At 35.2% G+C, this 22,566-nt stretch overlaps 4 protein-coding genes across 6 annotated transcripts; 3 read left to right on the forward strand and 1 right to left on the reverse strand.

Moving 5' to 3' along the window:
• Positions 1 to 267: 267 nt before the first annotated feature.
• On the forward strand, positions 268 to 3,725 carry LOC7492277 (F-box only protein 13). Of its 2 annotated transcripts, none has more exons than XM_024602581.2 (2): positions 268 to 1,311; positions 2,281 to 3,725. In XM_024602581.2, exon 2 carries the CDS (start codon positions 2,305 to 2,307, stop codon positions 3,532 to 3,534), a length of 1,230 nt encoding a protein of 409 aa, XP_024458349.1. In that variant the 5' UTR covers positions 268 to 1,311; positions 2,281 to 2,304; the 3' UTR covers positions 3,535 to 3,725. The 2 variants fall into 2 exon arrangements, with proteins under 2 accessions (XP_024458349.1, XP_024458350.1); XM_024602582.2 differs by lacking the exon at positions 268 to 1,311 and adding an exon at positions 1,341 to 1,861.
• Positions 3,726 to 6,290: 2,565 nt separating this feature from the next.
• On the forward strand, positions 6,291 to 8,206 carry LOC7491971 (E3 ubiquitin-protein ligase AIP2). Its single transcript, XM_002308469.4, has 5 exons — positions 6,291 to 6,584; positions 6,664 to 6,871; positions 7,026 to 7,225; positions 7,563 to 7,778; positions 7,880 to 8,206. Exons 1-5 carry the CDS (start codon positions 6,435 to 6,437, stop codon positions 8,027 to 8,029), a joined length of 924 nt encoding a protein of 307 aa, XP_002308505.1. The 5' UTR covers positions 6,291 to 6,434; the 3' UTR covers positions 8,030 to 8,206.
• An 846-nt stretch (positions 8,207 to 9,052) lies between these two features.
• On the forward strand, positions 9,053 to 13,639 carry LOC7491972 (uncharacterized). 2 transcript variants are annotated; one of them, XM_024603996.2, is made up of 9 exons: positions 9,053 to 9,584; positions 9,686 to 9,889; positions 10,016 to 10,073; positions 10,261 to 10,323; positions 11,047 to 11,152; positions 11,335 to 11,450; positions 11,835 to 11,924; positions 12,024 to 12,155; positions 13,117 to 13,639. In XM_024603996.2, exons 1-9 carry the CDS (start codon positions 9,208 to 9,210, stop codon positions 13,258 to 13,260), a joined length of 1,290 nt encoding a protein of 429 aa, XP_024459764.1. In that variant the 5' UTR covers positions 9,053 to 9,207; the 3' UTR covers positions 13,261 to 13,639. The 2 variants fall into 2 exon arrangements, with proteins under 2 accessions (XP_024459764.1, XP_002308506.2); XM_002308470.4 differs by having other exon boundaries at positions 9,055 to 9,584; positions 11,077 to 11,152.
• Positions 13,640 to 14,084: 445 nt separating this feature from the next.
• On the reverse strand, positions 14,085 to 14,973 carry LOC7491973 (uncharacterized). Its single transcript, XM_052453760.1, has 3 exons — positions 14,830 to 14,973; positions 14,447 to 14,566; positions 14,085 to 14,207 (listed from the first exon to the last, which is right to left on the reverse strand). The coding sequence occupies exons 1-3, from the start codon at positions 14,971 to 14,973 to the stop codon at positions 14,085 to 14,087; spliced, it is 387 nt and encodes a 128-aa protein (XP_052309720.1).
• Positions 14,974 to 22,566: the final 7,593 nt, after the last annotated feature.

Raw genomic sequence — 22,566 nt, forward strand, 5'->3', positions numbered from 1 at the left:
AGCCCTGAGTAAATAAAATGGGCTGACCGTGAATAGCGGGAAGTGAAACAATGTCAGGCAGGCATGCAGGCTATGGGCCTAAGACATCGAGATCTGTGCAACAGTAGAAGGAAGGAACACAAGAAAAGAGAATCGTGATTAACGGCTTTTTTGTTTTGCCTTTCGTTTTGTTTTCTGTTTAATGTAGTATTGTTTGAAATGTTTGGCTAAGGAATCAATTCTGGGCATTGACTTTAGTATATGTTGTCCACACACGCGCGAAACCCAAAAAACAGAGAGAGAGATTCCTCAACGAGGAGAGGAGCAGGCAAAAGAAACAGAGAGAAGAGATGAGAAGAGAGAGATGGTAGTCTAATACAGTCCCTGATTTTATTTTTTCTCTTTCTTTATTGCCTACACAAAGGTCAGCCACAGCCACAGCCACAGCCGCAGCCGCAGCAAAACCCTACTCACAAGAGAATAAGCACAGCACTACCCCCTTTGACATGTAGATTTGTGTAGTCCCTCTCTCTCTCTCGTTCCTTGCTTTTCTTTTACTCAACCAGCGGTACGTGTGTGTTCGCTTTCTTTTTATGATTAAAGTGCCCCGCCTCACATGTTTTCTTTTTCCAGAAAATAAATGTAAAGATAGATTAACCATTTACATTCATGTGAAAATGTTGTGCTTTTCAATCCCACACTCAACATGTATTAAAAAAATCAGAAATAAAACCAAGAATTTCTCCAAAAACGAGGCTAATCGGAAGCTAAATATCGAATCTTTTTTTCCTTGTTAACTCGGCCAAAACTTTAGGAACTCCGTCCGCCCCGCATGTGCAGACACCAACACCATGTCGTAACCAGCTACTAGTTAAGAGCTTAGACCTTGTTTGGATCTAGCAATTGATAGGAGGAGGAATGGGATGGCCCAAAGTGCGTATCCTATGTAACTCGTGTTTAGATTTGGTAAAAGAGTCAACTGGCTCGTGTGGGCTTTGGTACTTTGCCTTCTCCACTTTAGTTTTCTCTCTATAGTGTCAACGCTCATAAACCAACAAAAAGTAAACAAGCTACCGCTGCTCTCTGTTACCCAAGGGAGGAAGCTTCCCACTAGCCTTCCTCCACTCCTCTCCTCTACTTGGCCTTGCTTTTTTGCCCTTTTTGTTTGTTTGATTGTCATTGTCTCCACTTCTTTAAATTCCACACAAGTAATAAAGACCCACCAAAGCACTAGTATACAACATACATACCTCTGCTGCTTTGCTTGTATCCCTCTTTATCTATAATCTCAAAGACAAGGCCTTCCTCCAATCGGGTAGCAACATCAAGAAGGTACATTTTCTAGTTTCCTCCTCTCTCTCGCGATCTCCCCCTTTTGCTTCATGATCTTGTTCATTCTACTTCTATGTGTGCCTGTATTTCTCTTCTTAGTTTATATCATTTGCTCTTCTTCTTCCTTGTTTGGATGGTTTCTATGTGACTAAATTTGGATGAAAATAATATGAATTTGAGCTCATATTGGAGAGAGATTTGATGGGGCTTTTTTTCTGGTCGAATAAGATAGTTTATTTGCTTGATGCTTGGTTTCTTTGTATGAGAATCCATACAAGAATAAGAATCTAATGCAGGATGCCCTGATTTGTCGAATAAGATAGTTTATTAGGTCTTTCTTTTTTGTTTTTTTTGCTTTCTCTTTTTCTTTTTGTTGTTGATGCCGATTTCCTAGTGGCTTCTCTCCAAACAAAAAGTTCATTTCTTGATCCCCTTTCAGTTCTTTTCTTTTTCATTTTGTTTACTACTACCCAGCCTGTAGCATGCTCTTGTCAATTCTCCGGTTGTACTTCTATCTTTGAAGAATCTATCTCTTCTGCTGTTTTCACATGTAAAATCTCTCTTCTTTTCCTCACTTTATTCATTTTTCTTGATGAGTGAAGATTTAGTAAAAGGTGAAATTCCCATGGGTTTTTATCATTTTTGGTTCTTTGTAGGCCTAGTATCTTCAACTTGTTGTAAGTGTTCAAAGTTTATTTCCAGATTGTTTCTAGTGAAGACAGGATAACGAAATCCTCATTTCATGTCCTAGATGTTGGTCACTTGCATGAAGGAAGATAATAGGTGTATTTAAGGGAATTTATTTTGCTTTTCCTTAGTTGTGTTTTTTAAATCTCTAGCCCAGTTATCGTATTCCTTAATGAGTGGATATTAAATTCTTCTTTTTTATTCTCTGGTATGTCAAGCATATATACTCCACAATAACTTGCATTTCACTAATAATTCCTTTGTCTCCTTTTATTCTGACAGTTGTTATTTGCAAAGTTTCAATCAATGGAGCACAATGATAACTGGGCTTCGAGAGCAAGTCGGAAGAGAAAGCTGGAAGCACAAGATAAAGGGATGCTCAGCTTGTCTATGGATGAGCTCAATGAAGACCTTCTTGAAAGGGTTCTTTCCTGGCTACCAACCTCTGCATTTTTTCGTGCTGCTTCAGTGTGCAAGAGATGGAAATCAGTTTCAGATTCTGCAAGTTTCAAGCTTGCCTGCTCTGAGATTCCTTCTCGAGAGCCATGGTTTCTCATGGTGGATCCCCATCTTAACCAGTCAACCATCTTTGACTCTGCTGATAGAAGTTGGAAAAAACTCAACTATCCTCCGCTGCTCAAGCAAAGCTCTAACTGTGATTCCATTCCTGTTGCAGCATCTGGTGGCTTAGTCTGCTTCCACATGGGAGCGTGCAATTTCATCGTATGCAATCCTGTGACAGGATCCTGTCGTGAGCTCCCTCCAGTGCATGCAGCCCAAGAAACTCACTCTCTTCTTGCTGTAGCAATGAATGCACAGAATAATCAGTCCTATAAACTTGTATTGGTCTCTGGTGAGCTACCAAAACTTTCATGCAAAGTCTATAATTCAAGCACTGGTTGCTGGGGAGAAGAGATCTTTTTGAGAAGAAAGGTTGACGAGTCTCAGGAATTTGATTCAAACGACGACAATGCTGTGTATTTCCTTAGTAAGGCTGGAAACGTCGTGGCAACTGACATGCAGAGGAGCCCATCTAAGCAATACTCATCAGTTATAACTGTTAAGGACGGAGAGGAGATTGTTTATTTCCTCAGCTCCTCAGGTACGATTGTGTCTTGCAATCTGACCACCAAGTGCTTCTCTGAGTATCCAAGGCTATTGCCTGTCTTCTGTGAATACTCCATCGACGTGGTGGAGTGTAAAGGAGAGATGCTAGTTGTTGTGTTATCAGAATTTTTTGAAAGCGCAAACCTCAGAATCTGGAGGTTTGATGAGAGCATTCGATCTTGGAATCAGATTGTAGCAATGCCTCCAGCAATGTCACACGAGTTTTACGGCAAGAAGGTGGATATAAACTGTGTTGGAGCCGGTGACCAGATATTTATCTGCTTAAACTCTGCCGAGTTTTTCCGTTATGTTGTGTGTGATTTGAGAACCAATGAGTGGATTGAGTTACCAAAATGTTTTAAGAATGGTGAAGCCGTAGAGTTCATGTCTGCCTTCTCTTTTGAGCCAAGGATTGAAGCTTCTGTCTAAGAACAAAATTATTGACCTTCTAGGAGAAATGTGTTAGGGATTGACACTGCCATCATCATCATTATTAGTTAACTCTTCATCATGCTTGTTTCTTTTCTCTGTTGTACTTGTTGTCTAAATTATTTTGACAAAACTTAGCCACTGTAGCTTTACTCAGTGATAACAAGAAGTGGGACTAATATGTTCTTCCCTCCCTGTGTTCTGTCTTTCTTATTTACCAATGAATAAACTCTCTTCTTCAAAATGATTTCAATTCAGCTCCTCGAAACTAATTAAATTAAATTAAAACAGAGGTGAAGGAGAAGTTACTGTAGCCCAGGAGATATTTTAGGATTCACTGGAATAGTGAAAACTCCTTTTCCTCTCATCAAAAAAGTACTTTTAACTAGTTATTAGAGGTAGTATTGTTTTTTCATCATGATACAAGGATGTTTACATGATTTTTTTTTTTTTGCTTATTAAGATTACTAATTTAATTTTAGTATAAAAAAATATAACACCAGTTACTTGGGAGTTTTGGATTTTTTAGATTTTTCAAAGTAATATAATTACCTTGATGTTCTTGAAGATAAAATCAACACGACTCTCATAAGGTTTTTTTTTTTTTTGTTATTTTACATTGATTTTATTGTAGCTTTCAAGGTTACTTAAAGAATTTTTTTTTTTTATAATTGACATATATTAAATATTATTTTTTAAAAATGTTTGGCATGTACGTGTGGACAACCCTTACGCCATTCGAGCAATGTATACAGGGTCGTGCAACCACCAAACATTACTTTTTAGAGAAACGTTTGGAAGGTCTTTACGTCCTCTGCACGATGACAAAGTGCGTGAACTAGACACGCCTCTAGTTTGATGCTAACAATCATTTTTTCCTTTCTTTTCTCTCCTTTTCATACTCGAACTTATTGTTAACCCCTTTATAATTTCAAACCAGCTCTTTCAATTTAATTTTCATTCGCATTTGGTTTATGGACTTTTGAGTACTATTTTTATTTTATTTTGAAGAAGCTATAAAATTACAAAAAAAATTTAATTTCACCTTCTTTTTTTATTTTTTAATCTTTTAAATTTAATCCTTATTGTTTTGATTAATATTTTTTTTATTTTCAATAAACTATAAAATTATATATATATTTTTTAAATTTCACCCCCTTTTATTTTTTAATCTTTCAAATTTGATCTTTATTTTTTTGTTGCTATTTATTTTGTTTGAGATCATTTTTTAGATTTTGTTTAACAACTTGATCGCTCGTAGTTTTTATTTATTTATCAAACTTGATTCACATTCTTTTTATTGCTGTCTTTTTTTTCTTTGACAAATTTTTTAAATTGTTTTTTTTTTTGACAATTCTATCCTTCATAATTAAATTGATTGAGAATTAAACTTTTTGATTGAACCCGAGTCAAGATTTAACGTGGTTTGCCCCGGGTTGGCTTGATGTTTTTTTTTAAAGCTAATATTTTTTACCCTTTTTTTAGAGTCTTGCTTTATTATTTTTTACAGTTTGTCTTTTATGAGATTAGTCTCGAGTTCATGACTAGAGTCATCGATTTCAAAAGTTAACATGAGTCGATTTTTGTTTTTCTGATCGTTTTTTTTAAATAATTTATCTCAATTTTATCCTTAAATATTTAATTTATTTGAATCCGGTCCTCCAACCTTTTTTTTTTAATTTCCTTTCATTGAGTTATTCTAATTCTATGTCTATGATTGCAGGGTTTGCGGGTTGATTCTGGTTGACTCGGATTTTTTTCATTAGTTCCAAATTCATCATCAGAGTTACCGGTTTGAAAGGTTAATGCGAATTGATTTTTTTAGGTTTTTTTTAAATTAATTTATTTTAATTTCATCATTCAACATTTGATTTATTGAAAATTGATATTTGTACCTTTTCCCTTTCTATTGGGTTATCTTAATCCTATGACCATGGTCGCGGGTTCACGGGTTAACTCTTATTTTTTTGATTGTTTTTTAAATTAAATTTGTTTTTTTTGTTTATATCCTTCAACATTGAGTTATTTGACAATTGAGGTTTATAAATTTTTTCAATTTACTTTTGAATGCGGTCACCTTGGTATCACAACCGGGTTAAAGATTTTGCATCTTAACCTGGGTGGGCTCGGATCGAGGTTTTTTTTTACATTTTTTTAATTTTTTTCTTAATTTTCTTCCTTTAACATGTTTTTTGCAAGATTTTAGATTTTTTTCTTTTTCTTTTTCTTTATGTGAAGTTATTATGTTCTCATTTGATTTATTAATAATTTTTCTTCAAACTTTTTTTTCTTTGTTTTTTTCTATGAGGTTATCTTAATATTGTATCTATAGTTGCGAAGTTTGCGAGATAACCTAGTTTAATTGAGGTTTTTTTAATTTTTTTTCAGTTTTGCCCTTCAACATTGAGTTATTAGATAATCATAGTAGAATTAGATCAGTTCTTTTTTTTTGTTATCTTGTTTTTTTGCTAGTTTATTTATTATTATTTTTATATTTTGTAATCATACTATTTAAATTATCAGTTGAAGCAATATCTCATGTCTTAATTTTTTTTTTTTAACATTTGTTTTTATTCAAATTTTTTTTACCCGGCATACCACAAATCTTAGCTAGTAGAAAGGGGGAGGTGGTTGTCTTGCGGGCAAATTAGAGTAAGAAGGGAACGAGGCGTCGTTTATGTTCAACCAAATGACGTGTCACATGGCTTTAAACGACAGTCGTCTAAAATCATGATTGACGCAGCAGGGAGCACGAACAAGGTATGGCTTGTCATCCAATCCAGATCTGGTTGCCTTTCGTCCTGGACAAGAAAAATGAAATGAAATAAAACGACGACATTAATAAACACAGAACAATTTCAGAAATTAGGGAATTGTAGGAAAAGCAAAGCAAAGAGATTATGGGGTCCAATGAACAATTATTGAAAAAAGAATTAGAAGAATTGCAGAAACAGCTGGGCAAGAAACAGAAATTCGAAGACGCACTCTCTTCTCTCAAATCCCTCCTCCGTCTCCACTACCCCTCAGCTTCTCCTTCTCTCCGTAAAACAGTCAGTCTCTCTTTTTCCCTCTCTCCTTTTATTTATTTATTTATTGCGAAATCTAATTTTTCATGGGCGGTGGCGGCAGTTTTATTCTGTTGTTTGTAGAGTTGCAACCGTGCTAAAGACTAGATACATAGCTCCTGGTTTCTGGCTTGCTGGGTTAGGATTGTTTCAAGAAGCTCTACTCTTGACCTCTGATTCCACCGAGAAGGAGCACTTGAAAAATTGCATTGCTCAAGCTAAAGAACACTTGGATCAAATCGAAAACCCCCCTGATGTTTCCCAAAATAGCGGTTTAACTTTCTATCTTAACATACATCTTTTTGATCGATTGGATGTTTTTAATTACTTGCTCTAAATAATTTCGCAAATTGATTGAAATGAAATTATAATATTCTTCGTGATATATTTATATTGGACCTTGCTATTGGGTTGTTGATTTTTTAGGGTATCTGTTCGAGGGGCATCTTACTGTGGATCCTGAACCACCACGGCCCCAGTGGTTAGTGCAGTCGAACATCTTGAATTCTATGGCCACACTTCAGGAATTTGAATCTTCTGGGCGTCCTGTGGATAACAATACTATAGAGACTGCTTCCAATCTACTTGGAGAGTTAATGAGCAATTTTGATGATATGATACCAGAGGTAAAGATCTCGTGTTGATTTCTATAAATTAATTGGCATGGCGTTGGTTTTGTAGCTAAAGGAAACACATTTCTGTGATGAATTTAGTTGTTCAGTGCTGTGAATTTGGTTTATCCAATTCTCAAATTTGAAAGCCTAGTCCGTCAGTTTGTTTTCCGTATTTTTCTATCAAATTACACAAATGTGAACTCTGCAAGCTCAAAAAGTGACAAGGGAAGCTCCTAGAAGAAATGTTGATTCAAGGAATTGATTTACACCCTGCTTTGATATCTTACCTAATCATGCTTGGTTACTGGGAGGAGTTAATGTTGATCTTGTTTTGATATCTGTCTTTTAGATTATGGAAATGGGTTCCACAGCCCCGAGAGTGCCTCCTGCCAGTAAAGAGGTTGTTGCAAAGCTTCCAGTAATTACTATCACAGAGGAGATCTTGGCTGAGCTAGGGAAGGATGCAGAATGTGCAATTTGCAAAGAGAATTTGGTTGTCAATGACAAAATGCAAGAGTTGCCATGCAAGCACAGATTCCACCCTCCTTGTCTTAAGCCATGGCTGGTAAAATCCCTTTAGCATGCTAAAATGTAAAATTCTATGATTATGTTAGAGTTGATGTGATAAAGTTGTCCATTCTTAATGCTATTCGATTTTTGTGACAGGATGAACACAATTCTTGTCCAATTTGCCGACATGAGCTGCAAACTGATGATCATGCTTATGAGAGCTGGAAAGAGCGGGAGAAGGAGGCTGCAGAAGAGAGGAAAGGTGCTGAAAATGCTGTGCGTGGTGGTGAATTCATGTACATTTAGATTGGAGTCGTATGCCATCACTGTATTTTTGGAAGCGACTTTGTTGGGTGTTCAAAATTAAGTGTCTTTTACCTTGATTTGGTGCTTAACACCATTTCGAGCTGGTTGTATGATTCTCACACATCTTTGGCACTAAAGAATTATAGTTGATAATGAAGCCTCTGTTTGTTTAATTCACTTGACCTACTTGCATTGCTTTACGAACATCTACTGATTGCTTATTATTGTGAATTGTTCAGTTTGCACACCTGATGAAATCTATATCACGCATTTCACTTCTGAGCTGCCTACAGAAGGCAAAGTTAGGTATATATCCATGTGTTATAGAGACACTAATCGACAGAGGTATCCCATGTTGTTTTTTCGATGTTTCTAAGTTTGCCATTACGTGGGAGCTCAGAGGCTGTGCTGCTATTTCTCATATGTTTTGACACGAGTTAGCTCAGTAATATCCCCTGCATTTATATGCGGGCCGAGTTGTCAGGCTCTCTAGTTGTAAATAATGTATATTTTTTCCCTCTATGAGATGAACGCTCAAGCATCTATTCTTTTTGCTCTTTTGGTATTGCGACGAGCTTCCAAGGGAGAGAGACGGCCTTTCCCACCCAACTGTTGTGTTCCCATTTCTGTCAAGAAACCTTCCCCAATTCACTTTCTCAAACCTGTCTACAAGCAAGCTGGACATATATCTCAATATCAAGAACTGCACTATCCATATGATGAGCATCTAGATCAATCATGTAAACAAGTTTTCCTATGCATTGGTCATTCATAGTGATCTAAAAATGAATCGAATGAGCATTTCTGTCGTCCGATGAACAAGATACTCCCTTCCATTTCTTTTACAGCGTAATAACTAGCAAACAAACACTATTACAATCATAAGAAATCTTGCAAAATCTAGGATCAAACTCAGGACTCCAGTGGCCCATTTTGGGAAAACATAAGTATGGGCCGCACCAGGCCCAAATTGAATAAGCAATTGCGAGCCAGAATCGTGGCAGAATCATCAGCATATGTTAACTTTCGTTTTCTGTCCCCAAAATGCTATGCCACAATAGTCTTTTTAGCTACTGCTACTGCTTCTAGATTCATTGATTTGCACAGGTTTGCTTATTATTACAAGAAAAAAGATTTGGAGTAGAAGCAACACTATTGTTACCCTAGAACATACCGTTATGGAACTGGCCACTTCACTTTGCTACACTTCTCCAAACAATCTCACAGCCGATTATAATAATAATCCTAGGTACCCATCAAAAACCAAGTTTAACCCACCTTTTTATCCATGGGTTCCTACGCGAAGATCTAAAACTTCGGGATCTTCTTCTTTATCAAGAATGGTTTCAAATGGGTATGCTGGTAGAAGCAGCAGCAACTTTAGATATGGAGATGGTAATACTGTTATTACTAATACCAACTACAAGCAGCGACAGAAATACACGCAGATGGAGTCATGTTTAGTCATACCTCCACCTAAAGGTAGAAAGCCACGTGCCATCATCAAATTCCTTGGTGGTGCCTTCATTGGAGCTGTCCCTGAAGTCACTTACAGGTAATCGATCCTTTTCCTTTCAATGAACAATCTTTTATTAGTTTTTGTTTTGGATTTTGATGTTATGATTTGTTGTTGTTGTTGTTTCCTTAATTTTGCAGTTGTTTGATTGAGCTATTGGCAAAGGATGGTTATGTTGTTATTTTAGTGCCTTACAACGTGACATTCGATCATTCTAAAGCTGCTGATCAAGTCTATGAGAGGTTCAATGCTTGCTTGGATTTATTACTGCAATCTGGATTGCCCCATGATGGTTTAACTGCTTCGGAGCTTGTTGGCCTTCCACTTTTTTCTGTTGGTCACAGGTGTGTTACCTGCCTTCAACTTCTAAGTAGCAAATGTGTTACCTTTTAAGAGCATTTTTTTGGAATTTAATTAGCAACCCAGAAATGAATTCACACATGTTTTGTTGTTTTACATGGATGTTGAAGCAATGGGGCACTTCTCCAAGTTCTAACAGGAAGTTATTTCTGTGAGAAGATACCAAAGGTTTGGTTTCCCTTTTCTATTCTACTGGACCTTCAAGGTTTTGCTTGTCTAATAGTCAGGAAGAAAAATGGAAGTTCTGTGGTTTTCAGTGGTGGAAGCAGAACGCAGATTATGAGATTTTGTTTTAGTTTTCAAATAACTTGAATGTTTTATAGAGTGTGACGAAGAATGTCGTCTTTTGTCTAAGGCTAATGCCATAATCTCATTCAACAACAGGCCTGCTACAGAGGCGGTGCCATATTTTGAGCAGGTAAATATGTCCATTTCATAATACTCGGTGCCTCTTGTTTTGTTTCATGAGTTTTACTGTTACGCAAATCAAACGATTAGAGTTTCTATGCCAGGAATTGTATGCTTTCATGTCTTTCTCTTGATCAGGGTTACCTCAAGTGTGCATATGGACATGTGCCTGTATGGTGCTTGTGCATACATCTGTATATTTAATTATTGTTTTCTTTGTTTGCCTGAAGCTCCTTTTGCTTTGATAGAGATGCAATGAATTTGTGACGTTGGGAACGCCTTTTACCTTCAAAAGGCTTTCCTACACTGATTAGAAAGTAGTACATATGGACTTCCCAAACAAAATATGCATTTAGTAAAATTATGTGGACATTAGGGACACAAACCTAAGTATTGCAAAGAAATTTAGTCAGCAACTCTTCTCTTTGATGATATGATTGACTGTAGCCTTTGTTTGTTCATTCTTCTTTTTGGGACTCAACAAAGTTTGATTTCCTAGCAGTTTCTGATTCTAAAAGCATAGGGTTTTATATTGATGATAACACTGATGTTGTCACTAGTTATATATGAACCAATAAAAAGTTCTTCGACACTCTCCATGGAAGCCCTTTGAATTTGGGCAGGAAGTGGAGTTTTTAACCCTAAGTTGTATGAGTGCATTAATCTTCCATGTTGGTCACTCAAGATGAGGCATTTGCACAACATAAGTTTCTCCTGTCTAATAAATATTCAGGTCTCCCTGTTTTTCAATGCTTCTCTACAGCTAGGTCCACTAGTTAATCAGATGATGCCTGTTTTCGAAGCTTCTCCAATGTATGCGATGGCCAGGAGTGCATCAGGTAAATTGCATATTGACTCTTCCATTTAAAATCTTGTCCTTTCCAGTTTACCTTTAGAATACAAGTTTTTCTTTTGGTTTTTAATTGTCTTAGCTCACTTTGATTGTCTTCACTTTTTCTTTAGTTTATGGAATTCCATGCATTTTATCTCGACAAATTTTCCTGCAATGTTTCATATGTAGGAGATGCATGGAAGGTTCTGCTTGATACAGCTGGAACAATTATACCTGATAGCGAACAAGAAGCCCTAATTTCATTGACCAAATTTGTTGATCAGTTGCCATCAGTATTTGGTCAGGTACTTTCATATCTACTAGAAGCTTCTATGTGAACACATTTAACATCCAGTTCCAATTTCATATAGAATGGTTTTGTTTCTCTCTACTTAAAATTTGAAACAATGACTGAGCCTTGATCGAACCATTCCTGTTGATAAATCTCCTCGTCTGTGTATATGAATTTATTTTTAAGGTTCTTAGAGATTTGTTCTTTTTATACTAGGGAGTTGAAGAATTGGAAACCCGGATTGATTATCTTAAGTTCTGAATTTTTTGTGGATTAGCAGACCAATTCATCTTTATTTTTCTTCTGTTGTAATTATTCAGTTCAATTTTCTCTAGATGGAAGCTGGTAATTTTGTGGATTCTAACTATATGCATCTATTTGACGTCATTTCTATTAGGTCACAGAAGGGATATCAGAGTTCAAGCCAACACCCTCTGAAAACCGTGATTGTTGCAGGAACTCGTATAATGTTCAACACACATTACTGGTATGCATGATGCCCTGGATGTTCCAGAATTCATACAAGTGGATAGCCTTTATATTCTGGTGTATTATAGAATTGAAGACATATATTCTGCTGTCTTAGGTGAAGTTCAACTCTGATGCGATTGATGAGACAGATGTCCTTGAAGAGACCCTGAAACCTCGTGTTGAGTCCATAGGTGGAACAATAGAAAAGGTCCAATTAAGTGGCAGCCATATCACCCCATGCATACAGGTATGTTATGCATACATCAGTCATGAATTTGCCTATATGCACAGTGTGTGTTTTGTCATCCAGCATGTACATACTCTGTGAATCATTGCCATAGCGTTGGAAGTTTCTTGTATATTTATACCAAGAATACACATCTTTGGGTTAATGTTGTGGCTTGGAGGCTAATGCTGTGAAATTCTTCCTCTTTAACAATTCAAAACCATATGCAAGTTAGGCATCCCCTCATGGAGTGAAATGTAATAGGGCATCCTCTAATATCTGATCTGTCTAGCAGACACTTCCTCTATTTCACTTTCACCTTCTCTCATGCTGAAAGTGCCCAGAGCACTGATGCTCCTTTCTCGTGCTTGCATTTTTTAAAGATTGTCCCTTGAGAACAGCCGTCTGTCCTGGAAACAAAAATCGAATTTGTTCATCACTCACCAGTCAAGTAAAAATAAAAGGATCTCATTACTAGTTTTTCCAAGAGATATTTTTCCACTCAAGTCCGAACTCCAATTGTGCTTTTAAGTTCTGCTTTACATTACATCTACTTTTGGACAACATTGATTCTCATGCCGGTGGGTGATGATTGTGGATCTCTTATCTTGTACTATTGTCTACTATGGACTCATGTGGAGGTTCATTTTTCTGGAGTCTGCTTTATGCTTAAAGGCAGTAACGAGTGTTCAAGAAAGGCCACAAGCCAGAAAGCTTTAGGATACTTAATGCAAATAGCAAACGAGATATATTACACTTGACACCATTGTGAACAATATTTCCCTTAATAGTGCATGTAGAGTTGCAATTGCACCCATATAAATATAAATAGCTATTAATTCCTGGCACCATGCATGTGAAGTATTGACATGCTTTGTTGCATAAGGATCCTGTGTCCTTCTGGTTTTCCTTCCTGATGGATCAACCATTTTATCATTAAAATTCATCACTAACAAAAATTTTATTTGCTGCCTCTAATTAGGAACCAAAATGGCAAGCAGGTTATGTGTACACTCCTGTAGATGCCATTGCTCAAGGCCTTAAAACTCTCTCATTGAATGAGACTAAAGTCCTCTCCAGAACCATCTGTGACTGGCTCAGGTGTTTTGAAGATTTGAGTGCTTGATGTCCAGCATAAGGTTTTTTGAACGGTGCATCCTTTCATTAGAAAAAAGGAATGTCATAAGATCCTGGTTCATAAATATGGTTTGTGGTAAGTACAGATTCACCAAAGCTGATTTACCATCATGTAAATACATGCATGCTTTTGCATTAGAGTATCTTTGGTAGGCAAAGGCAAATGCATTTTGCCCCCGTAGTTGATTGAAGTTTCTGTATAGTTAAGCGTACAGTCTCTCTCTCTCTCTCTCTCTCTCTCTCAACAATAACTAATGAATATTTCCATGGTATCCTGCCATTATAATGCTATTTATGTCTAGAGATGTTTTGAATATTCTTGTCAGAACTTTTCGAAGAAATACAAATTCTGCTTCAGAATTGCAATAGCCCTATGTCTACCCTGGAAGTTTCAATTGAACTAAAACTCGAATGTAGAGAGATGTTTCTAGAGTGCATGTGCCCTTATTTTTATTTTTAATGAACTCTCGATGTTGGAAAGAGCAATTACTGTACTATTGTGCTGCAACCAATGAATATACACAACTGCTACCGATTGTTGAGCAATTTAAACAAAAATTGCTACCTGCAGAACAACTGCAGTACTTCTCTTTTATTAATCAAGGAAACGTGCCAATGCTCAATGATACATCATTTCCATCATGCACGCATTAGATTTTCTATTTGTCTTTGAAGGAAAGAAAAATTCATAATTTTAGACGACCCGAACAAAAATTGCTCCCTGCAAAACAATTATAGGTTTTTCCTTTGGCACATGCGAAATAGCCAAATCATGACAATTTATATAATCTTGATTCCTGGAAATGTTTCCCTTCATGCTGCTGCCTTCACTTTCTCAATGAGATCTGCAGCATCTTGAACAGTTGCAATGTTCTCTGCACCACCTTCGCCTATTGACACGCCGAATTGTTCTTCCAAAGCCATCATTATTTCTACCTGAAGTTATTTACAATGTTTATACATGGCTCAGCTCATGAAGTGAAAATGTCAAGCAATTACACAATGTTAACATGTACTCTTGTCTACATCAGGTTTTATTCTCTCTATGCCTTTGTAGTTACCCGAGGCCTACAGTATTATGGGATGGTAAAGAAATAGGAAAGGACACGCACCATGGATGAATAATTAAGAAAGGATACAAAATTAGAAGAATTCCATGTTAAAAGAGGGAATACCGTGTCAAGGGAGTCAGCACCCAAGTCAGCAAACTTGGTTTCAGGAGTTACTGTGCTGACTTCAACAGACAATTGCTTAGCAATGGTGCTTTGGACGGTTTCCAGGGTTTCAGGTTGAGCCTAGTCATTTAAACATTTCACTTCGTAAGCTTCACAGAATGACATTTATAAAGCAAAAAAAAGGGCAGGGTACGAGGAACTGAATTTCTCACAGAGCATGAAATTGTGGCCTTGAAGCATCTAGACCTGGTAGAGGAAATGCTAGCTGCCTTTGAGAATTGAATATTCTGGGCATGTTTTAGCCCGAAAAATAAAGGGCCTCCCTGCATTAGGAATACTGTTTGCATTACATATTTATCAACAAACAAAAAAAGTATAATTACCGCATCTTTTGTAACATAATTAGAAATGGGAGTGTCACTAACATTGACAGAGAAGCTCTTTTGCTGAACGGTGGAGAAACTGGCCCTGGTAGTGGTGGGCAGGGCAACCAGTGGACATGCAGGGGCTGCAAGGAAGCTGGCCATATGTGCTGTTCAACAGTTGCAACCCCAAAAACGGAAAAATAATTTGAAACAAGAGAGTGAGTTGATCAAGTCTGAAGTTAATTCATGTATATATAGGGAATTTATATGAACTATCTGCCTGCACATCAGGGGAAGAGCTGATGATTCCAACATAGGTTTTTTGTCGTAGGGCCTAGGAGTTGGGCGGTCACTCCCATGGTGGCCGTCTGCTTATGAGCTAAGTTCAAAGCAGTCCTGGCTTACACTTGAATGAATAAATTAAAGATAATTCCAAATTTAGCTCATGAAGGAATTGGCTGGATGGCTGACGATCGATCCATAAAACACAATTTGGTGCCTTGCTGAGGATGCGAACAGGCCGCTTCTATTATTATTCCCTTCAAATAATGCTTTTTCATCATTCGGTGCCGATGATTGTTCAAAAAATCTATGGCAAATGAATGAATGATGTTCTTTCAAATAAACTATAAATAATAACATTTTAAATTATGGACACTACTTGTGCAGGAACTTATTCAATGAGAACACAGTCATCCTGCACTTCTCGAAGAAGACTTGAAAGATTTTATGATCGGGATTATTCTAGAAAACTGCATGAATTTTGTAGTTTAAGATCTCCCTGTTTAGTCTTTGTAAAGGATTCAAAAGTCCTGTTTTATTTAGAGTTCTTGTTTTCTTCTCTCATTTAGGGCGTGTTTCGCATATTACGGTCAAAATATTATTTGCTCAAAATTTAAAATTGTTTTTTTTGTTAAAATTATTATTTTTTATATATTTTTAGATTGTGTTGTTAAAAGTAAATATTACAAAATAATAAAAAAAATTATTTTAATATATTTTTTAAAAAATACTTCAAAACACAATTTCTACCGCAATCAAAATCAATTACTTTACATTAACATTTTTCCAGTAATTCCTAAATCTGTCCTTTTTTCTTACAATTTATAAGTTTATTGTTCTCAGCACTTTATTGTCATGCTTTTCTTTATGTGTAATTTACTTGCTTTCTTTACAGTTTTATTTATTGCCTTGTTTAACTTTCAATTGATTTAATTAATTGCTTCCTTTTCCATGTAATTTAATATTTTTTAGTCTTACAAGTACTTTGCTCAAAGCAATGCAATGCAAGCTCCCCGTATTTTAATTATAAATCTCTATGATCTACAGCTCAACATATATAGACCTCATAGTTTATTTAGAGTAAACCTCTAGGTTTATTGGGCAACATTTTTTTAACCTATATTATTTTTCCAATATTTTTCAAATTGTGTTAATAATCGAAAATATCCAAGGAATTGTTACTGTCCTTCTTATTTAGGGGTTACAATTCTATTTACTTTTTAGATATATAGTTTGTGCATAAACAACTTAGATAGACACCCAAGTTATTTAAGATCTAGTCCCTTGTGCTTTCACTTTTTATTTTCTATAAGGTAAATTATATATCACAATATTTTATTTATTTTATAAATATATATAAACTACTGAAAAATAAAAAAATATTATCTGAAAATTAATATGAATCTGTCATAAATAATATTGTTGCCGCAATCAAGAGGTGATAGAGATGGGACGATTTGTGTCATGTATGAAATATAGAGAAGCAGTAGAGCAATAAATATTTATGCACATTAATTGTCTTAAGATACATCAATGTTGTTAATCCTCTAGTCTGATGAAACTTGGAGGTAAGAACTCTCTAAACTATGCCTCCTTTACCCACCTAAATATTAATTTTTTTTTTAAAAATAAATTTCATTCCTGTAAATTTTATTTTCATGGTTTTATATGTTAATATGTATTTCTATTTATATTCTCTCATGTATTGGTGTCTTATAGAATATTTTAACTTTATACTAATGATTTATTTCACAAAATATAATTTAATTTTATCATAAAAAACAATTGAAAGAACAAAGACCGTCATTTATAAAAAACAAAGCCTTTTTTTTTAAAAAAAAGTATGAAAAAATAAGTTTTGCCCTTGAAGTTTTGAATTATATATGTTTGGTCCTTATTATTTTATTTTTCTTTGTTTCAATCCAAAATTTTATTTTTGTCATGTTCACTCTCTCGATGTTGTGGAAGGTAAGATAAAGTTGTTGAAAAAAGGTGATAAAAGAGAAAGTTATTGGTTGATTATCAAAATAGCTGAACTTGTTGTCAATGGGTTCGTTTTAAAAAGAAAAATTCAATGAAAGTAGTTTCATTCTTTAAACATGTCAGAAAAAATAAATCGAGATTCATTAATTTATTTTTGATTAAGTTTGATTTTAGTTTTTTAGACTGATTAGAAGAAATTTTAGACTTGAAAATATATTTATTGAGATTTTTAAGATGTTTTTGAGTTGTTTTTAAATATAAATAGGTTGAAAATAAATTTTTGGATGATTTTCTGATCAATTATGATGACAAAAAAATACAAAAATAAATGATATATTATTTGTCATGCTAAATAACATGTTCTTTGTTGGAAAAAAAAAGAACAAATAAAAGTTAAGGCCCACTCGTGGTTGGACTTTTTCTTATATGCCAAGCGCATATATATGCATGACTTGCCATTAATTTTAGTAACACTTGGCTACTTTTTTTTTTTTTTTAATTAATACTCTCTCTTTTACTTCATAAATTATTTTGTTTGATTTTTTTTAAAAAAATAATTGATATTTTAGATTGTTTCTATAATTTTATAATACTTTAAAAATATTATTTTAATTTATCTTTAAAAATAATTCACCTCAAACTTTAGATAGATAAATTGTATTTGCATTGTTTATTCATAAGAACAAAAATCATATGAGCTTAGCGATTTGAGTTAACCTAGAAGATAAAAAAAAATCGCAAGATAAAAAGGAAGGCCAAAATAAAATATTTGTATGTAAATCCGTTTTTTACTTCTTATAAAAAAATCAACTTCCTATCTACTTAGGTTTTTAATCAACGTTAAACATTTTTATTTGATTTATCAATTTTTATATTTTTAATCTATTTTATTAAATACACACAACATATTTGTATTCATTAATTAAGATTTTTTATGATATATAAAAAAAGCATTGATAACATTGTCCCCTTCTTATTTTACATAAAAAATTAACCTAAAATCTTACTCAAAGCTTTTTGTTCTCTCTTATACAAAAGGTTTCATACACATAGATATAGAATTAAAGATTGTATTTAAAGTTTTACAATTGTCATTCAATCTCTCTATTCAAAGAAAAACATTTGCAAATTAAAGACCATTATTTGCATTCTTTAAAATCACATATGATGACACCATCGAGTATATCTGTTTTTTTGTTTTAAAAGTTAATTTTTAATTGTTTTTAATTTTTAATTAATTTTTATGTGTTTTTATATCGTTTTAATGTGAAGATATTAGAAATAAATTTTAAAAAATTAAAATATTATTTTAATATATTTAAAAAAACACTTTAAAAAAAACCATTACCACAATTAATTCCAAAAATTACTCTTATTTTGCAACCGCCAAAAATGAAATGGTTGTTACAACCTTAAATCCTCATTTAAACAAACATGTACAAAACCTTTTGGTATAATTTAAAGGTGTTGAGAACTTTAATTAGACCGTTTATAACAAAATAATAAAGAATTTATTTATTTTCTATAAAAAGAACCCTACAGAAAACTGGACGGGGATAATAATCTGGGCGTGTTTGTGCATTGCATTTTGATAACACACTTGCGTACCAAGCTTGAAAAGGAGATCATCAGTTCTTTGTCTCTTTGGAAAACTGATCTAAACAGAAAAAATGTTCATTGAATGTAAAAACAAGTGCACGTGTAAAGATAATCCCCGAGCGACCTCAGCTTTGTCACTTGGTGGCTTGAATTTATCGCACAGATCCTGCTCTAATGTTTATCCTGAAATTAGGAGAATGTAGCCATAGACCAAAACACCATAGCCATATGCATCCTCCGTTTGAAAGAATAGAAAAGGATCGAGATTTTGGTGGTGATATATAGCAGGGATTATTACATGATCCTGGTACCCGTTTTTCAATCTTTATTACAATATATTCACATGGAACAAACATTACAGCTGAAGAAGTTCAAGGCTAGCTAGCCGTGACAAATTCTGGTAGAGATTTACAACTAGGAACCGCGGGAAGTAATCGGTCATGGACAGCCCATTGTTTCTTTGAATGCATACATAGCAAATTGCAACACACCCCCTCTCCTCTCTGCTACCAGTTGCATGCATGCCACCTACAACTACTATCATGTGCTAGCATTCAAGTGAATTAATTAAGGACATTATGCTACGTACCATCCCACAACGCCACAAAAAAGAAATAACAGCAACTTCGCTACAGTGGGAGTAAAAACTGCATAATAAAACAAAGGGAAATGGACCATATATATTGCACTAGCCTCTTCCTTGTTGTGGGTCACGGTCCATTTGCCGTTTGCATGCATGCCTCGCCTTGTTAAGGGGAGGGGAGATGTGGGGTAGAGAGAGCAGTCACAGAGAATGGAAAGATTGGTTTTCCTGGGTTTTTATTGGACGCGACTTGTCATTCAAAGAATCAAAACCATAAGCACGGTGAGAGTCTGGGATCCTTCGATGCTACGTCCCCTCTCACCGTCTTCTAGAAAAATAGCCTGTGATATTGCATCTCTATCAAGAATTTGTGTGCTGTATGCATGCATGGTAGTGTTTGTTGTTGGTGGTGCAGATTGAAAAAATAATGGCCCCGCAGCCACCCCCACTAATAGCGGAAAATGACCTTACATTTTGTAGGGGAAACACACAGTAAGGGGCTGCATACGCGTAGGGATCCTCTCAGGCTCAGGGACCCTTCTCCTATCTTGGCTAATTGAATCTCAATAAATGATATGAATTTAATATTACCATATCATAATATTGTTGTAGCAAGGAAGTTGAAGAATTGAATACTTCTTTATTTTGATAGCTAAAGTCAAATCGAATTTGAAGCACCTAGCTAGCTGAGGTACACGGGTGTCCATTGCCAATCTTTGACCATCTTTATGGCTAAGACCACAAGAGATGTCGCAAAGAAGGACATTGCATTTACCCTTAGGAAGGACTGCCCTACCTGATTAATGGATTTATTATTCATAATATATTTTAAGAAAAAAACCGTATAAAAAATATGTTCTTTCTATGTATTGAGAAAATATCTTATTTTCTTCGAGTGAAAATAAAGCACCAAGACATTATATATACGCCGACAATAGTTCTTGAAAGGTTGTTGACATGTATGTATTGAGGTTTTTTTTTTTTTTTTTTAATTTTTTTGGGTGTAAGAAGACTAGAAGGGAAGAGTAATGTATAATGGGGATATTGATTGAAGGGTGGCAGGCTTTTTTCGGCGGTGGACAGGAACAAGTGCTGCCTCCTTATTGTCCCTATCCGAGGTTCCCACGTGGCAGGGAGGAGAAGAGGGAAGGGGGAGCAGTCCCAGCAGGTTGATTTTGATTGGAGCCTTAAAGGTTTGCCCACGTGGCAATTACTGTCAGCAGACAGCACCATCCTCAAGTGGAAATGAGCCGTTTGATTATGACCCGTCACATCATGTCCGTCTGTGGCTTTGCAGGCGGTCCCACCCCCCTCTTCAAACCCTTGTTAAACGATTGGGGGAGGAAATGACCCACCCATTTTGACCTTGCGACTCACAGTTGTAAACTTCGATTCACCCTGCCCCTCCCTGCAAGCAATTATCTTATTTAAGATTTCAAATACTTACAAAAATAAAAACATTCAGCTAAAATATATTCATTTTTTTGGATAAAAACGTTAATCAAATAAAATTTAAAGAGTGTCTGTCGTTCATGAAATGAAAAGATTAAACAATCATAACTATTTCTTATATTAAAAAAGAAAGTTACTAATATAATTAAGTTATAGTTTATTGGTCTAAATGATCATAATTGTGTACATTATTTTGATATCTGATATTGATGAGGTTCAGATTTATTCAATGGGGTTATGAGATAAACTAATATATCAGATAAATAATTAATCTCATGGTTCTAACGATCTGATTTGTTCTCTCTAACCAAAATGACCGGTGAATTATATTTGATACCTGTAAGAGGTCTATTTTTATATATTTTGGGACTCTCCGATGCTCAAATGAGTATTGTTTGAGAGAAAATATATACAATCATATTTGAGAGAAGAATTTTTAGAATAAATATATAATTAGGAGTTGAAAAATTAAGCATGCCTTTGAGAGATATCCTGGTCTCTTTTATAGCCCATGATACTTGTCTCTTTCCAAAGAGAAGGGTTTAAAGTGTAAGAAAACTATCTCTGACTGGTTAGGGAGTAAAATAAACCTAGTCGTTCTTGCTTTTGACTCTGCTTTTACTTTTGCTTTCTATGATTTTTGAAAAACTACTCTAGTAAAAAACCTCCCATATCATCTATGCTTTAGTTCAAGAGGAGAAAAACCCACTTCATACATTTCTATTGCTGAAACCTTTTCCCCCATCTTTCTTTTAAATAGAACAAATGGTCCCTAAAAACATCAGTTTTATTTCTAAAATGAGAGGTTCTCTTGTCTATAATGAAGAGTTCATGTTTCAACCAGTTCCTAAAAGGAGTAACAAGGGACAAGGGCCCATCAGACTAGGTCCCAGGACAAGAGAGGGTGGTATATTGACATCCTCCTCTGGTAGAGAGATGAGAAACCTTTCTCACAGTAGTTATTCTCCTACCCCTGTTAGAGATACCAAGGAAGAAGGAGGTTGCCCTAGACTTCCAAGGACGACGTCCCCATCAATGTATGTGGTAAGGATGTAGAATGTGTGGCTCACCACCAATAAGGAGAATACGAGGCATAGATGCTCGACCTTGTTGAGCATATAAGCTAATATACCTTAGGTTTCACTTAGAGTTACTTTGAAATTACCGCCCCTTATTTCTATGTATGTAATGAGGTATTCTTTCCCCATTCAAGGGTTCACAAGAGAGGTGTTCAATTACTTCCAGTTGGGTCCAGGCCAATTGTATCCTAATGGATGAAAATTTTTTGTTCTCCTTTGAAAAAAAGTTTTGTAGGTTCGTTAGGCTTAAACCTATAATTAATGTATTTAGAAAATGCTATCAATTGGTGGCAATAATATGCATTGGTTTTTTACTTTCGTTAATAGACCTGTTGGCGTCATATAGAGGGCGTTGTTAGGGGAAGATAATGCATGTTAAGAAATGAAGGGGAAAATAGCTGGTTATAAGATACAATGGGACAATCAATCCCAGAGAGGGGCTGCAACCAATCTGGGGTTGTTCTCATTACTGAAAGGTCCCTTCACATGAAGTAAACAAGCAGTCTCGTCTTATCTCGGATGAGGAGAAAAATTGTGTTGTGTTGGCCTCAACTTCAACTGAATATGAAGTCAATAAGATGGCCAAATGATACTACTAAGCCGTCTTGCAAAGTATGTTGCTTCCCTACTCTTTTTTTAGCTTCCTTCATTTTATATTTGTTTTTACAAGACTAATAGCTAAAGAAGAAGGGGAAAATTCAACAAGGCCTGTAGAAAAGAGCTTACCCCAAAGGTCTTTGTTTCCTGTGGCTGGTAGAGTTAAAGGTGTAAAGGTGA

The sequence above is a fragment of the Populus trichocarpa genome, chromosome 6 (assembly GCF_000002775.5).
Source record: "Populus trichocarpa isolate Nisqually-1 chromosome 6, P.trichocarpa_v4.1, whole genome shotgun sequence".
Classification (NCBI taxonomy): domain Eukaryota; kingdom Viridiplantae; phylum Streptophyta; class Magnoliopsida; order Malpighiales; family Salicaceae; genus Populus; species Populus trichocarpa.

Excerpts from the sequence above, each read along its gene's own strand:
- LOC7492277 (XM_024602581.2), top strand. The coding sequence starts at position 2,305 with ATGGAGCACAATGATAACTGGGCTTCGAGAGCAAGTCGGAAGAGAAAG.
- LOC7491971 (XM_002308469.4), top strand. The coding sequence starts at position 6,435 with ATGGGGTCCAATGAACAATTATTGAAAAAAGAATTAGAAGAATTGCAG. Across the intron at positions 6,585-6,663 it reads CTCCTTCTCTCCGTAAAACA|TTTTATTCTGTTGTTTGTAG; the intron begins GTCAGTCTCTCT and ends CGGTGGCGGCAG. Across the intron at positions 7,779-7,879 it reads CTTGTCTTAAGCCATGGCTG|GATGAACACAATTCTTGTCC; the intron begins GTAAAATCCCTT and ends TTTTTGTGACAG.
- LOC7491973 (XM_052453760.1), bottom strand. The coding sequence starts at position 14,973 with ATGGCCAGCTTCCTTGCAGCCCCTGCATGTCCACTGGTTGCCCTGCCC. Across the intron at positions 14,567-14,829 it reads ATTATGTTACAAAAGATGCG|GCTCAACCTGAAACCCTGGA; the intron begins GTAATTATACTT and ends TTAAATGACTAG. Across the intron at positions 14,208-14,446 it reads GTGCTGACTCCCTTGACACG|GTAGAAATAATGATGGCTTT; the intron begins GTATTCCCTCTT and ends AAATAACTTCAG.
- LOC7491972 (XM_024603996.2), top strand. The coding sequence starts at position 9,208 with ATGGAACTGGCCACTTCACTTTGCTACACTTCTCCAAACAATCTCACA. Across the intron at positions 11,153-11,334 it reads GATGGCCAGGAGTGCATCAG|GAGATGCATGGAAGGTTCTG; the intron begins GTAAATTGCATA and ends TTTCATATGTAG. Across the intron at positions 12,156-13,116 it reads ATATCACCCCATGCATACAG|GAACCAAAATGGCAAGCAGG; the intron begins GTATGTTATGCA and ends GCCTCTAATTAG.